We start from the raw sequence: 15995 nt of genomic DNA, 5'->3' as shown, positions 1-15995 counted from the left end.
CTGTAAGGTTAATACTAGTTTCTACCTCAGTGGGTTGTTTTGAGAATTACATGAAGTCTTGTTTGTAAGACACTAAATGCCTGGCACATAGTAAGTGATTTATAGTGTGCTTGTTGAATAAATAAGAGAAAATTTAGCAGTAAACTCTGGGTCTCTCCATACTGCAACATAGAGAATTTAGCAGTAAACTCTGGCTGCTTCCTCACTCCTTCTTAAAGCCCAGAGGTCTGAGCCCCAAATCCCTCTACTTAAAAGGGATTTTAGGAAGGTGGGTTTAATCAAAGAATCATCCTACAAGTGGCATTTTAAAACAATAAACATTTTTTCCTGAAGGCAAAGACATGCTCATAATAAAAAATTGAAAGTATTAAAGAAAAATATAAATGACCTTGTTCCATAGCTTCTCCTATGGCTCTGGGGTGTTTCCAGGACAAAGTAGGAATGCCTCGGCTTGAAGACCCAGATTCTCCACACACAACCTCCCTGAAGTCAGGAGATGCTGAAGACATCCTTTTATTTAAGGATCCCAGTTAATTCAAAACAGACCAAAAATTAAAACAAAAAAGGTAAACAGAGGTAAAAACAAAGGTAAAAAGGTAAAATTGTGGGGGCATTTTCAACGTTATTTTGGGCAAAATAAAGCATTAACGTGCCCCAAACCCAATTAACCATAATTATAACCGCCAACGGTTCTCACACTGTTGTTTCCGGGCCCACAACCAGGAGCGCCTCGGTGGTTTAACAGATGGACAAGCAAGGGCGCACCAGGGGCCTACGGACCAGTCCTCCGGGGCAACCTCGACAGCCCCTCCCCACCCACCCACGCGCCGCAGAGACTGCGATCCAGCCCGCTGGGCCCCCGGGAGCCATAGCCGCGAGTCGGGAAACTGAACCCAGCCGCGAAAAACCCCACCGAGCCCGCGAGTGGGCGCGCCCGCCCCCACCTACCCCGCGGGCCGGGCGGGAAGGCGGGGGCTCGCTCCCCGCGCCACGCCGCTCGACCAATGGGAGCGCGCGCAGCAGGGCTCCGTGGTCCGCGCCGCGGGTGCTGAAAACCCGGCGCGCGCAGGCCGGCCGGATCCCCGCGCACGCGAAGCCGGCGCGTGCTACCGCACCGGCCTGCAGCGCGCGCGCCTGACCGCCGCTGCCCGGATGGACTCCGAGACCCCCACCCAGGCGCCGGCCCGGCGCTACTTCACGTGGGACGAGGTGGCGCAGCGCTCCGGGCGCGAGAAGGAGCGGTGGCTCGTGATCGACCGGAAGGTGTACAACATCAGCGAGTTCTCCCGCCGGCACCCCGGGGGCTCCCGGGTCATCAGCCACTACGCGGGACAGGATGCAACGGTGAGCGCTGCCGGACCGCGACACGGGAGTGGGCGGGGCCGGGCGGCTGCCGCCGGAGGTCCAGTGCGCGAGGCAGGAAGTTTGGCACCCAGGGACGAGCTCACAACTCCTTCGGGGAAGAGCCAGAAGGGGCCCAGCATACCCGTTGGCCACGACTTAGCACGGGATGCAAGGGCAGGAGAATAGCGGCGGAAACAGGCCAGAATCAGGACAGTGGAGATGGAGGCCGGCAACGTGCCCACACAAAGGACTGCGCCGCCCGCGCGCGTGCGTTCCGTCTCTGGCCGCGTCCTTGGTCGCCAGACGTAGGCAGACCCCAGAGCAGGACAAGCAGGGAGGAAAGGCAGCATGCAGGGAGCCGGGAACGGCGGCGCGGCTGAGGCCGAGGGAGGAGAGGGGTCAGCGGCAGGAAGAGGGAGTCTCCACCTGTCTCGGCGGGTGGGAAGGAAGCGCAGCGGGCGCCTAGGCTGCGCGTGCCCGCTTGCGAAGGGAAGCGGGAGGGAAGCGTTCTCGGGGACGGGGCCGAGGCGGGAAGCCGCCAGGTGCCCGCTGCGGTGGGAACCCCGGTACAGGGTGAAGGAGGGGCCTCACCGCCCGGAGAGGACTAACCACTGCTGGTGCACAGTGGGTCAGGGAGCGGCGTGCAGAAGGTGGGGGAGCCTGCGTCAGCTCCCGAATTCGAAAACCCGAATCAGGGTGGAAGGTCACTCGGCCGCAGGCCAGGGGGTCTCCAGCTATTCGCCGCGGCGGACAGCTGTTTGCACTCCCGGGCTGTGGTTCGCATCCTTTCTGGCCTCACTATGGAGGTCAGCGCGCCATCCAGACCCAGTCTTGCTCTTCCCTTTCTAGACCACCTGCTCTCGGACGTAAGGCAACTGGCTTCTTCTGCCGTGGTTGGAGAGCAGGCGATCACCTCGTGGGACCCTGTAGAGACTTTGCTGCGCCGCGTCCCCTCCCCCAATATCGTTCCCCAGCCCAGCGGCATGACCACTTCCGCTGTGCCTACCCTCTGCCTTTGCCATCCGGGAGAGTGCCTGGGCCCACCAGAGTCCCCGTTATGTCGCAAGGGAGCATAGACGTATTGGCCTGAGGGCTCGCAAATCTCCCTGCGAGGCGGCCGGGCGGAGGCGGGGGACGGGCAACGCCAGAGCTTATAGTGGTCACCCCGAGTGACCACTCGGAAGCGGGGGCTGCGGAGTGGAGGGAAGGCGTGAGCTAACGCATGCGCAAATGAGGGAGGCACGGACGCGGGGTCCTCACGCCGTGTGATTTGGGGCGGGGGCTGGGGCCGGCCGCAACGGGGATAGCGATTGGTCCAGATGTGTGGTGCCACCGGCCGCCGGCTCCGCCCCGGCTCCAGTCTCTAGTGCAGCCTACGCGTCTCTAAGGCCTGGGGCCGCTGACCTAGCCCACCTCACAGAACCAAAATGAGCCACTCTGGGGCAGGGCGGGGGTCGGAGTCTTAGGGGAAATATGGAACCCTACAAGGTACAGCGGCAGAGAGAAAGAGGACAAATGCAGAAAGTCCCAGTTCGGAGGTAGGGAGTCTTCCTAATCACATTTTATGAAGAACGCTCGCTCAGAGAAGGTCTGTTAAAAGTCCCATAGGTAAAAACAAAAATCTAGCCCCACCCACCCCTTCTAGTTATTTCTCACCTAGATCTTAAAATCTTGTGCAAAAGCTGTTCATAGACTCTCCTAGAGGACAGGACAGCCCAGAGAGGTCTTTCTGTGGTCCCCCTACCCACACTTCCTATTCCTTGCTGTGGTGCCCTTTTCACTAGAACACATGCTGGGTGTTCCTGAGCTGTGCACACCTGGGAAAGGTCTTAAGCACCCTCAAAGGACAGCTGACTGGAGGGAAGTGCTGTCTCTTTGAACCTGGATACAGCCTCCTTGCTAAATTAGGAGGATGGCCTCTGGTGTGAGCCCTCCAGGATCCCGGGGAGCCCCCGACGGGCTTCCTAATTGCTGTGTCTTCTCCTGTCTTTGCAGGATCCCTTTGTGGCGTTCCACATCAACAAGGGCCTTGTGAGGAAGTATATGAACTCTCTCCTGATTGGAGAACTGTCTCCAGAGCAGCCCAGCTTTGAGCCCACTAAAAATGTGAGACTGCTGTTTGGAGACACTTTGGTTGTTGAAGGGTAGCAGGGAGAAGGGAAGCCTAGATAAGATCACAGTTGATCACAGTCTGTAGTGTTTTGTTTTGTTTTTTAAGATTTGTTTTATTTGAGAGAGAGAGAGCCGGAGTGGGATGAGGGGCAGAGAGAGGAGATTCCCCACTGAGCAGGGAGCCTGATGCAGGGCCCGATCCTGGGACTCCGGGACCAAGACCTGAGCTGAAGGCGGATGCTTCACCTCCTGAGCCACCCATGTACCCCCACAGTCAGCAGTTCTTGTGAAATTTTGAGGTACCTGCTTCTCCCAGTCACTGGGACACAGGTCTAAGGGAGCAGGGCTTTGAAGTGCGTGGCTCTCGCAAGGCTACCACCACTATCCTCATCAAGACTCATCAAACACTTAACTCCGTGTCCGCTGTAACCCCGTATAACCTGCACACATTTACGGATGAGAAAACTGGGGCTCAGGGAGGGGGAGCCATGTGGCCAAGAATCAGTGTTAGTAAACGGCGGAGCAGGGATCTGAAGCAAGTCTTGAACTCCAAAGACCACGTGCTCTTAGACCTGAGCCCACAGCACCTGTCCTCTTCCCTCCGTGTCCTGGTAGCTTTACCTAGGATTATGGACTTGCCGTAGCTATCTGGGGGTAGGGGGTGCTGGAGCCGAAGCGGCCCCTTGTCTCCAGCAGTGCTGGGTTACATCCGGAAAGAATAACAGCCCCTCCCTCTCCACTCTTCCGCAGAAAGAGCTGATTGATGAGTTTCGAGAGCTACGGTCCACAGTGGAGCGGATGGGGCTCATGAAGGCCAACCATGTCTTCTTCCTGTTGAACCTCTTGCACATCCTGCTGCTGGATGTAGCCGCCTGGCTCACTCTTTGGGTCTTTGGGACCTCCCTGGTGCCCTTCCTCCTCTGTGCAGTGCTGCTCAGCACAGTTCAAGTGAGAGCTCTTGGCTCGTCGAGAGCACAGCCGTGCTCAGCATCCTTGGGGAAAGGAAGCTCCTTGTGCGCCTCAGAAGGCCAAGGAGCCCAGCCCTGTGACCAGAGCAGCTGAGGATGTGGGGGAGAGTTAGTGCACAAAGACATCTTATCATCTGTGCCTTTTATTCATTCCTTGGCCACATGTGCGCCCTCGTTTTGCTCACCCAAGGGTAGCCCAAGTGTGCCAAGAGTCAAAATTCTGATTTTTCAAAAAGTTTGGCTTTTTCCTCACTACTACATTGCCCAACACACTCATAAAACTTGGGCCCTAATTATCAGAACCCATTTGCCAAGCCTGCCACTCGCCTCTGAGTTTGTCTCTCTGTCCTTTTTTGTAGTCTGGGTATTCACTCCATCATAAGTCCCAGGACTCTGGAGAGTTCTATGGGAACTCCTCTAGGGAAACTGAAGAATAGGGAAAGGATAGTGATTTGCCCCATCTCTCGTATGAGTTAGTGGCAGAGCTAGAGTTAGGACCCAGGCTTCCTGACTCCTTTCCCGACATGCTCGAGGTACTGTGGCAATCGCAGGGCTAAGGCGGACAAAGGAAGGGGCTGAGGCAGAGGAGCCGCGGAGGTCTTTGAGAGGGAGCCCGGGCTAGTGGGCTGCCCTCAGCGCTAACCTTTCTCACTCAGGCCCAGGCCGGCTGGCTACAGCATGACTTTGGGCACCTGTCTGTCTTCAGCACCTCTACCTGGAACCACCTGCTACATCATTTCGTGATTGGCCACCTGAAGGTCAATGGGCTGGGGAGGGGCTCTTGAAACTCCAGTCAATGAAGGATTACCTTGGGGGGATGGGGGAATGCTAGGTGTTCATACTCTTGTCCCTGATTTTCTGTAGGGGGCCCCTGCCAGTTGGTGGAACCACATGCACTTCCAGCACCACGCCAAGCCCAACTGCTTCGGCAAAGACCCGGACATCAACATGCACCCCTTCTTCTTTGCCCTGGGGAAGATCCTCTCTGTGGAGGTGAGTGGAAATATCAGTGGGAAGGTCTTGGGAGAATGGCAGCCAGACGGAAGAGAGGGCTCTGGGGAAATGCTCACAATACTGTCAGTGGGGGTGAGGCGCTGGGGCCCGGCTGGCTCCCAGGCAGTTGTGGGAAGCAGCAGGCAGTAAAGAAGCTGCCCAGGACAGAGTCATCTGTTCTTCCTGGTGAGTGCAAGCCAACGGTTATTGCATAAAGGCACCTCATGCTGCAAAGGATCCAAACGATGATCAGATTACTGTGCAAATCTCTTGCCAGTTGAATGGGTGGTCCTCCTTGGGGATGCTTTTTAGACACTCCTACCCCGGGTAGTCACCCCCACCCCTCCACCCCTGCCCCTTGCAACTTTGATATCCTACTGTGTGTGCAGTCTTCCCCATCAAGGGCTGGACCCACCGTCTTACTCTTCTTTGACGCCCAGTGCCTGGAACATTCATTCACTCGGTAATTCTTCCCACCCATCTGACCCCAGCCCGACTTGCAGGGTGGTCAGTGTCGGGTCTGAGTTATTCCCTGGAGTCATGAGCAAAAACTGCAGTGCAGCTACTTAAGGACGAATGCCTGAGGGTCGAGAGCTGGAGAACTTTCGGTGAACAGAAGGCAACAGGAGGCTTTGAATGGCCAGCAGAGTTGTTGGTTAAAGTTACTTTAAAAGCCTTTGTGCCCAGGCTCTAGGCTGCGGTCTGAGTCCCACCAGGTCCCGCTCCCCCGCTGTATGAGACTTCAGCGAGCCTGGAATTCAGCCGTTCAGGACTGCTCCATTCCAGGCACGAGTGAGTGCAGGGTCGGCTGGCGGTCCTCCCCCTCTGGCCAGGAGAAGGCCTCTGTGGAAAGGCTTTTACAGCATTGGCTGTCCTGGCACCAGGAGCCCCTTGTTGGAGGCTTATGCCCCACCTGTCCATAATGTCCTAATGGTCCTACCTTTTAAGCAAGGACTTGGTTTGTACACGTCCGACACTGTGTTGTGGTCAACAAGTACGAGGCTGGTCAGCCAGCCCTGGACCCACCTGTGTGGGGAATTTGTTAGAGCATCAGCTGTTGGTAGCACTGCTACTGTCACTCTACAGGGTTTAAAAAAAAAAAAAAAAAGTGGGAATTTAAGTGGAAAAGAACCTTCTCACACTACTGCCTTTATTGCTTCTGGGTACTGAGGTTTTCAAGAAATTCCCATTTGCAGACACTAAATATATTAAGTGATGTGGGATCAACAGACATTTTTCTGTCTAGTTCTGAGCCGGAAGATGGGCTGCCTATTAGTAAGTGCCTTGGCTGGAGCTGCATGGCCTTTGCTTCGGCCCCTCTGGATGCTGATCCCCAGGCCGGCCCCAGGGCATCCAGTGCCTCCCGAGTGCCTCCCGAGTCTCTGGGGGAACAAGAAAATGCAGGGGACGCCTCACCCTAAGCACAGACTTTCTGGCTCTGTCCAAGAGTTGAAACACGACAGGGCAGTTATAAGGATCATAACAGCATCTGCCATTCAAGGAGGCAGCAGCGGACAGGACTCCCTTCCATAACAGTTCCAAAACAGGCCAGTGGTCTTCCCACTCACCCCCACAAACAAGACAGGGGCTCCTCTTCTAGTTTTCCCCTTAAGGGATGGGGTGAACCTCACCCCAACATCCAGATCATCAGCAAGCCTTGTTAATACTGTCTCCAAAACACACCAAGTGCACTGACTTCTCCCAGCTCCACGGCTTCCCATCTCCACCCCTGTCCATCTTGGACCCTGATTCCTGTTCCAGCCTCTTCACTGCTCTCCCTGCAACTCTACCTCCCCCCTGCAGTTCATTCTTGGCTCCCACAGGCAGAGTGAGCCCTTCGAAGTGCAAAGCCAATAATGCTACAGCTGTCGAAAGCCCTCCAGTGGCTTCCCATCACCACGGGAATAAAATTTGTCCCTTGTCCCTCTTCTCCCTTAAACATCCCACGCTTTTGTGCTAGCTGTTCCGCCTGCATTGAATGCTCTTGCCCTGAATTTCTGCTTTGCCGGCCCCTTATCATTCAGGTGTCAGTTCCGAGGGCAACACCTCAGAGAGACCATATCTGACCAGCGGAGCCAGGACACCGCTCCCTCGCTTTGTCCTGTCTTCCTGTTTGTAATCTGTAATTACCTTGAGTTCTGTTCACATGCTGGTCACCAGCTTCCTCTCCTCAAATCACAAGCTCCATGAGAGTAAGAACGTTCGTGTTATTCACCTCTATATCTTCAGCACTAGAATAGGGCCTGGAACATAATAGGTGCTCAGTAAATACTTATTGCATTCAATCAGTTAATACAGAGAGAATGCTTCGTCTAGCCCAAGGTCCTTGCACAGAAGAAAGAGGAGCTGGCGTTGCACTCAGGAGTACAGGGCCTCCTGTGCTCTGGGTCATCCAGGTGCCAGAACTTACTGGAACAAGAGGGGCAGAAGGAGCCATCAAGTGAGACAGCAGAGCTTTGCTGTCATGATTTTGTGCGCCCATGCTAGGCGTTCAGGCTGACTGACTTGACTGCACTAGCTCATCTCTACAGCAGCCAGGCTTGCAAGAAATCACTACCCTTTGGGAAAAGCCTTGCCAGAACCTTCAGATTGTCAAGTTCTGTTCCTTTCCATGAACATTTGCCGAACTTGGCATTCAAGGGATTTTATAAAGTTCAAGTTGTAGTCAAGAGACCACAAGAGGGTCTGGATGGATGGATATAGAGGGAATACTGGCCTGTGTAGGGTTATAAATGGTTGTCTATGGTCAGCTCAGTTGGCCGAGTGTCCAACTCTTGATTTTGGCTCAGGTCATGATCTCAGGGTCCTGGGATCAAGCCCCCAATCAGGCTCTGTGCTTGGTGGGGAGTCTGCTTGGGATTCTCTCCCTGTCCCCGCTCCCTGCTCACTCTTTAAAATAAGTAAACAAATCTTAAAAAAAAAAAAAAAAAAAAAGAAAGTACTAGGTGGGGAAAGGGCGAGGATGCGGAGAGGCCTGGAAACCTTATGACATAAGTTCCAATGAACATGAGGTGTCCTGAGGACCTGCAGACTGTTGTGCTCCTGCCTCGTGTGGGCAGCGACCACGGAGCTGTAGGCCATGGTGTGTGCGCCTGGCCCATTCCGGAAAGGGAATGGCAAGGCCCGGCCCGCTGGAGCAGTCTTAACAGCAGCCACAAGCTCACCCTGGAGTAGGCCCAAACTCTTGAGCAGGGAAAAGCCAGGCTCACAGCGGGAGGGGAATGGGGTGACTGGTCTGCGGTTACTGATTTCTTTGCGCTTTTCCTCACAGCTTGGGAAGCAGAAGAGAAAGTACATGCCGTACAACCACCAGCACAAGTACTTCTTCCTGAGTGAGTGTTTCTTCCTGAGTGCGCATCCGGCACAGGGGACTCTCTCGGGATGGGGTCGCGGAAGGGATGTGAGGAAGAAATGACTTTCTGAAGGATTATGGTATTTCCAGTAAAGACTGGAGGAAGCACCCTGTCTCTGACTGGGTTCCTCTCTGCGCGGGAGCAGATTACCATCTCAGCTGAGCAAAGTTTCCAGGCTGATGTTTGGTCAAGAGTCATGTGTAGCCAGGGCCAAGGAGTTCTTCCATAGGAGCACTGTGTGGTCCGGGGCAGCCATCTAGAGTAAACCTTAGACCCTGAGAAACAGACTTGGGCCGAGACGAGTCCGTGGAGCAGCCCAGCACCCAGGGGGATAAAGGCAGACGTGGCTGTCGGAGGACTGCCCTCAGAAGGAAGTGGAGAGGCTGTTAGAGCTGAAAAGGAGGACATTTCTGTGGTTGTCTTAAGCTCTCTCTGAAGAATGCTCTATATTCCTTGCTTTTCAAAGTCTTCATCTTGCCTAAAATTTGAGTTTTCTATTTCCCATAAAAATTCAAATTTTTAAAGGAAGGGAAAGGAGGATTCCACTGATCCCATTTTAGTTCAAAGGAATTTATCCTAACTAACTGCCTATTATGAACTATCATTCCTGGAGAAAGGGGGACGGGGTCGAAGGGTAGAGCAGAAACGTCTGGAAGAATTTTACAATCCGTGGCCCATCAGGATAGAGGAGCCGGAGGTGAACACAGTCCTGCGGCGGTTATAGGGAGCGTGAGGACCGTGCAGAGAAGGGATACAGAAAAGGAAATGGCACAGCATTCGTTGGGGACCCCTTCTTCGACTCCCAGCGTTCTGAGAAGCCCGTCTGCCCCTTCCTTCCCAGGCCTGCCCTCCAGGGCTTCGGGTTGGGCGGTGCCAGGTCATTTTCCTAGTCCGAAGAAGTCAGCTTTCAGCCCATGAAGCCTCAGCAGGGCCCCCTGCTCCCCTCCCTTTACCTGCTCGGCAGAGCCGCAGGGAACACAGGGCGGGTGAGCGCGAGGACAGGCAGCAGGGCGGGTTCTGTGCGTGGAGTTTCCCCAGCCGCCTGGTTCCCCTGGAAGAGAATGTCCCTCCCACCTTCACTCTCCTGGCATCCTCTTGGGAGGTCTTACCTTCTTCAGACTTGCATTCATGCCCACCTTCGGGGCCTGCCGGTTGCAGTGGAGCGAGGAAAGCCAAGGCAGCTGGAAGGGGGTACAGGAAGAGGTGGCAGGGGGCAGCCCCAGGCCAGAGGCCACCCCTCTGGTGCAAAACTGCCCTCCTGCTGCTCACACCCCCTCCCTGTCTCCCATTTCCTTCCCAGTTGGGCCCCCAGCCTTGCTGCCTCTCTACTTCCAGTGGTATATTTTCTATTTTGTTATCCAGCGGAAGAAGTGGGTGGTGAGTATCCATGGCCCCCAAGTTCCACATCCTTTGTGTTCAGAATCCTGAGGGAAGGGAATGGGGGTTCTCCAGAGGAAAGCTCACAGAAATTTACTCCAGGCCTAACGTAGAGCAAAGTTAATAGAACCAACCGAACACAGACCTTCCTTGTCTCTAGGCGTACGACCTGGACTCAGCAGACAGCCTAACTCCCAAACCCCTATTTCTTTTTTTTTTTTTTTCCTTTTTTAAGATTTTATTCATTCATTCATGAGAAAGCAAGAGAGAGAGCACGCACAGGCAGGACTCAGCAGACAGCCTAACTCCCAAACCCCTATTTCTTTTTTTTTTTTTTTTCCTTTTTTAAGATTTTATTCATTCATTCATGAGAAAGCAAGAGAGAGAGCACGCACAGGCAGGGGAAAGGGCAGAGGGAGCGGGAGATTATCTCTCAAGTAGATTTGGTGCTGAGCACGGACCTCCAGGCTCAGGCCCACGACCCTGAGATCATGAGCTGAGCCGAAGCCAAGAGTCGGTGCCCAGCTGACTGAGCCCCCCAGGCACAGCCCCCCGCAACCCCACGGCCTGTTTCATTCAGCTGGTACCTCCTGAGGTTCTTGTGCTTGGCATAAAGCCAGGAGCCAGGCTTTCAGGTGGGGAAGAGGTAAATGCAGAAGGTTCTGGGATTCTAAAGTAGCCCTGCCCGCTCCTGGCTACATGAGAGGCATCAGAAGAGGCTTCGCGAAGTCCCTTCTGCAGCTGGCCTTGGAGGGTGGGCAGACGTGGGGTCGGGGGAGGATGGGCTCTGAGCAGAGAAGCTGGGAAGTGAGGGGCAGTTTCGGCCACTTGGACGTGTTGTGGACTCATGTCAGGGGAGAGCTGTGATGCCGAAGGAGGCTGGAGCAGGGCACCGGCCCAGACCGAGCCGCCATCCGGGGAGACTGATTTGGCAGCTCGATGCAGGGATAAAGAACGTTGACGGGCTGGGAGGAGCTGGAGGCCAGGAGAGCCCGGAGGCCTTGGCGCCTGGGAAGGAAACAGGCAGGGCGGACTGGAGGCCACTGCAAGGAATGGAGGGAAGGTGTGGCGGCACGAGATATTGCAGGACTGGGTCGATGGAGAGAAGCTGCCAGGGACAGTGTTCCAGTCTGGGTCCCTGACAGAGGGGCTGTACCAGGCCAACGGGCGAAACGAAAGGGAGAGGAGGAAGTGCTTTGTGCCAGTCGTGGTGCTGTCTGCCCCTCGCTGCAGGACTTGGCCTGGATGATCACCTTCTACGCCCGCCTCTTCCTGACCTACGGGCCGTTCCTGGGCCTGAAAGGCGTTCTGGGCCTTTTCTTCGTGGTCAGGTACTATTTGCTAGGGAAGGAGCCATGGCAGAGAAAGGCCAATCTGTGGGAGAAACGAGTCTGGTCTGGGGGCCGCGCTGGGGCTTTAGGCACCAGGGGTGTCTCGGGTGTTGGCCCGGGAAGATGTCCAGGCCAGAGCTGTTACCGGAGGGAAAAGAAGTCTGACTTGTACTGTCTTTGTCTGTGTGCCGTATCCGCCAGGTTCCTGGAAAGCCACTGGTTTGTGTGGGTCACACAGATGAACCATATCCCCATGCACATTGATCACGACCGGAACATGGACTGGGTCTCCATCCAGGTAAGGGACGGTCACCCGGAAGACCTGGGATGACACAACTCATGAAAAGGGTGAGTGGGCCCCGATGCAGGCAAGGGGCTGGGGCAGTTAACGACAAAAGTCCCCAAACAGCACTGCCTCATTGGCTTGAAGCTTCACTCCTGCCATCACGTGGCGTGACCAGGGACGGTCCCACACTCCCTCTTCTCAGCCAGCTTTGCCTGGAGAAGGTTGCGTTGGCCTTTCCATCTGGTACCCAGAGCCACACTCTCCCCCGCCCTCTTCCCCCAGCTCCGTGCAACGTGTAATGTCCACAAGTCTGCCTTCAATGACTGGTTCAGTGGCCATCTCAACTTCCAGATAGAGCACCAGTAAGTAGGGAGACCTGAGAAGCAGGGTCCTTGGGAGGGTCCCTGCGGGGAAAGTGGGGAGGTTGAAAGACTGGAGTAAAGCCACTGACTGTCCCGTTCTCCCTGAAGTCTTTTCCCCACAATGCCTCGACACAATTACCATAAAGTGGCTCCCCTGGTGCAGTCCCTGTGTGCCAAGCACGGCATAGAGTACCAGTCCAAGCCCCTGCTCTCAGCCTTCGCCGACATTGTCTAGTGAGTACCTGAGCCTGGGAACATGGCTGGTAGCGTGGAAAAGAGGGCAGGCGATGGGGCGGGTGATGTGGGGGGGGGGAGCAACAGGCAGCTTTCCCCGTCTTCTGGAATGGACAAGAGGCGGGATGCTCTGTTGGTCCTGTAGCCAAGGCAAGCCTTTGTTCCCAGTGCCATGGCCCAAGCTATTTCTCAGAAGCAAAGGGTAGGAAAGGGGCCATAGGCCGTGGAGATCGGCCTCCGTTCCCCTAGAAGAGCCTCACTACTCCATGGTTTAGGGTGGCTTGTTTGGCTTTCGGCCCTGGCTCTGCTCTCTTTCACTTCCTGCTCCCATGTCGCCCCCACAGCTCACTGAAGGAGTCTGGGCAGCTCTGGCTAGATGCCTATCTCCACCAGTAGAACAGCCGCCCCATCTGGAAGAGATGCCGGTCTTCAGTGATAATACAAGCCCATCTGGGAGATGATTTTTCTGGCACCAAGGCAGAGGGGAGCTTGAGGGAAAATGCCACTGTAATTATAATATTCAGGGGGGTGGGTTTGAGGAGATAAAGGCTCAACTCAAACCCCTCCCCTTTATCTTCCAGGCACAGACATAAGACCCAAAGACATGCACGGCCCCTGGAGGGAGGGGTGGAGCTATTGGGGCAGAGATGTAAGTTTCCTTTCCTTTTTCCAGTTTGGCAGAAAATGATGCTTGGTGAGCAAAGAGGGAGTCTGAGGGTGTTGGAAGAATAGGGGGGACCTACCAAGCCCAAAAATCAGTAAGAGATTTAGCATTAAAATTCCAGCTAGGATAGGGGTGAGCCCATCTCCCTGGTCCACTTCTCAGTGCCTTCCCCGCCCACTACTGTCTGAGAAGACGGAGCCGCTGAACCTTCTGAGCAAGACTTCTATTTGAGGCCTGGTGTCGTGCGCTGCCTGGGAGGCTCCGCTCACTCTACAGCTAGGTGGGACCTAGGTCTGCCTCAGGCTCCTGGAGAAGCAATTTTCCCACTTCTAGAAGCAGGCAGAGCAAAGCCAGGACTGTGTTGCTGGAGACATCTGACTTTGAAGGCTCCTGGCATTATTGATTTTGAGCTTATGTCCCACCTGGGGAGCATTAGGTCCTAGGTCTGGCCAAAATAGCAAGGAGAGTTAAGTGGTCATTCAAAATCCCCTCCACCTTGGGGTCATCTCTTATAATCACCACCCAAGGAGCAACACACTTTTGGGATGTAGAGTCCAGTTCTTGATTCTTAGCCACAAACAGCTGAACAGACGGGACAACTTCATCTCCTCCCTAGAAACAAATGGAGGTTCCCAGTGGTTTCCCTCTGTCTTCCTCCCTGTAAATCCGCGTTTAATAAAGCAGTCAGCACAAGTGACCACACTGGGAGACGCTAAATTATCAGTCAGGAGGAAAACACAAAATTCAGTCCTAAAGAATATAGGGGTTGCTAAGAAATTTTCTAGATTTCTTAATTAGAAATTAAGAAGCAATTTCTTTTTAATTTCTTAGAAAGTTCTCAGAAGAAGCAATGTAGTGCTTCTGAGTAGGAACAGTGAATTAAATATAATCACCTCACAGTCCTAAAGCAGAGATAGGAAGAAAAACAGTTTGTGAAGTATGATCTCTTCAAGTGTCTTCTCACCTGGACACCAGGTAGGAATTTAAGATAATCTCTTAAAGGCCTCCCCGCCTAATACTGAAATACAGTCTTTTGCAAAAATCTTCTGGTTCTCAAAAGGTAACAATTTAACCCGTGTCTAAAGCAAACAAAAGAACGTGCCCAATAGTCTTTGCCTTAAGGCCCAGGGCTTGTCCTCTGCATTCGCAGCCGCTGCTCCGCTCCACAGTCACAGCTTCCCCTCGCAGGTGACGGCGAGTGATTTACCTGTCCCACAGCACCTGCTCTAAGCATATTGCGCATTTTGGATCCGGAAAGGAGGAAAACTCAAACTAGAAGGAAAAAGCAGAGCCATAGCTGAGTTGAGCCTGTGTTTAGTTGTGGGAGAGAACAAAGGTCATCTGAAAGTGAGCTGCGTGGGGTTAGAACACCCCCGTGGAAAGGCCGCAGGGATGACTTGAGCGGTTTGTCAAAACACAGACTAAAGAGACAACGCGAGGGCAGGACAGGGTGCAGAAGAGTTCAGCTCTTCTCCATTTGCGCAGGACTTGGTTTGAAACAACCTGGGTAGAAAGACTAGAAGCAGGACTGAAAAGTTCTACTTTCAGTGGCTTCCTTCCACTGAGAACAGGTGCTGATCCTGCCCCATCCCTCTGGTCCCTGCTCCCCAAGGGGTAGGGAGTGCTGTCACCAGCCCGTCCAGCCACCTGGCTGCCAGCCGGGGCAGACCCAGCACGGCTTACTGAGCCGAGCCCAGGTCCTCAACGCATTTCAACCACTGTGGCCTTCTCTCCTTAACCTAGACTAGCGTGGTCTACACGGCCACAGAGGGACACACCAGCGACAAAAAGCCTCAGACTGTTTTAACAGTGCGATGAGTGATCTCAAATCCAAGCAATGACATGAGAAAACAAGCTTAAAGAGGACAAGTCACCTCCAGTCACAGATTGTGGCAAAACTAACATCTGAACTCAGTGTCTTAGAATATTCCAACCTACGTGTTTATCTTTGTTATTCTCATCTTCCTACCACGTTACCGGAAACACTTTCTTTAACTGGTCCCCACATCTGCATCCTTTTTGTGTGTGCTAATTTTGTTATCACATCCAGATGAGGTAAAGCTGAAAAATAAAGTTAATTTTGACCAAATGAAGGCTATTCTATTCACTTGTCGTAATCCACGATTTTCTTCTGCACATGTCAATGGGACTCCCTGTGCCTGTGCTGTAAGTTACTACCTACCTCCGTGGCTGGAACTTTCTGACCAGGAGTTCCCAAACGGACTCTCCTTTGCACGAAGCCTGTGGGCAGAGGAGCAGCAGGACCCTCCGAAGGGACACCAAGGCACAGGTAGACCATGGCAAGGAGATAGCAAGCCAGCCCCTTCTCAGGAACCCCCTATGTTCAAGTGCTCACTGCCCACAAACACTAGTCAGGGGCACACGCGTCTCCTTTCATGAGGCAACACCCTCACCCTTTTGCTCTAGTTTCTAGTCTCAATACAGAGGGTCCCTAAAAGTCTCTTGTTTTGCCTGAATCTTTCTCTGCAGGTGCAGTGCTTCAGAGCTGGACTACAATGCCTTTTTAACCGCAGTCTTGCTAGGACAGCTCCCTTTGAGCAAGAGCATTGGAACGTGCTAGGTAAAAATTTGCAGAACTGGTCTTGCCTGCAGTGTGCAGTAGTTAATCAACTAGAAAAGACCACAGACAACTCAGCTTGAAAAAACAGGAGGAGGGGCATCTGGGTGGCATCTGGTTCAACATCTGCCTTTGGCTCAGGTCATGATCACGGAGTCCTGGGATCAACCCCCGCCCCCCATCAGGCTCCCCCCTCAGTGAACAGTCTGCTTCTCCCTCTGGCCCTCCTCTACCCTGCTCATGCACACATGCGCTCTGTCTGAAATAAACCTTTTTTAAAACAGATTTTATTTATTTGAGAGACAGCATGAGAGGAGAGAAACTCAGAGGGAGAAGCAGACTCCCCGTGGAGCTGGGATGGGAGCCCAATGCAGGACTCGATCCTGGGACTCT

General features: G+C 53.9%; 1 protein-coding gene across 2 annotated transcripts; it reads left to right on the top strand.

The window, feature by feature from the left end:
* The first annotated feature begins 1075 nt into the window (after positions 1-1075).
* On the top strand, positions 1076-15113 carry FADS1 (fatty acid desaturase 1). Of its 2 annotated transcripts, none has more exons than XM_044259437.1 (12): positions 1076-1344; positions 3340-3450; positions 4207-4404; positions 5081-5182; positions 5289-5417; positions 8689-8749; positions 10071-10147; positions 11381-11478; positions 11680-11776; positions 12047-12126; positions 12235-12360; positions 12705-15113. In XM_044259437.1, exons 1-12 carry the CDS (start codon positions 1153-1155, stop codon positions 12754-12756), a joined length of 1323 nt encoding a protein of 440 aa, XP_044115372.1. In that variant the 5' UTR covers positions 1076-1152; the 3' UTR covers positions 12757-15113. The 2 variants fall into 2 exon arrangements, with proteins under 2 accessions (XP_044115372.1, XP_044115373.1); XM_044259438.1 differs by lacking the exon at positions 1076-1344 and adding an exon at positions 1438-1611.
* The last annotated feature ends 882 nt before the right edge of the window (positions 15114-15995 follow it).

Source organism: Neovison vison, chromosome 7 (genome assembly GCF_020171115.1).
Source record: "Neovison vison isolate M4711 chromosome 7, ASM_NN_V1, whole genome shotgun sequence".
In the NCBI taxonomy this organism is placed as follows: Eukaryota; Metazoa; Chordata; class Mammalia; order Carnivora; family Mustelidae; genus Neogale; species Neogale vison.
This window is presented reverse-complemented; position numbering and strand designations above follow the sequence as displayed.

What these genes read in the sequence shown, in the direction of transcription:
- FADS1 (XM_044259437.1), top strand. Translation starts at nt 1,153, where the DNA reads ATGGACTCCGAGACCCCCACCCAGGCGCCGGCCCGGCGCTACTTCACG. An exon ending in GGCCTTTTCTTCGTGGTCAG is followed by an intron (nt 11,479 to 11,679) that starts GTACTATTTGCT and finishes CGTATCCGCCAG; the next exon opens with GTTCCTGGAAAGCCACTGGT. An exon ending in GCCTTCGCCGACATTGTCTA is followed by an intron (nt 12,361 to 12,704) that starts GTGAGTACCTGA and finishes TCGCCCCCACAG; the next exon opens with CTCACTGAAGGAGTCTGGGC.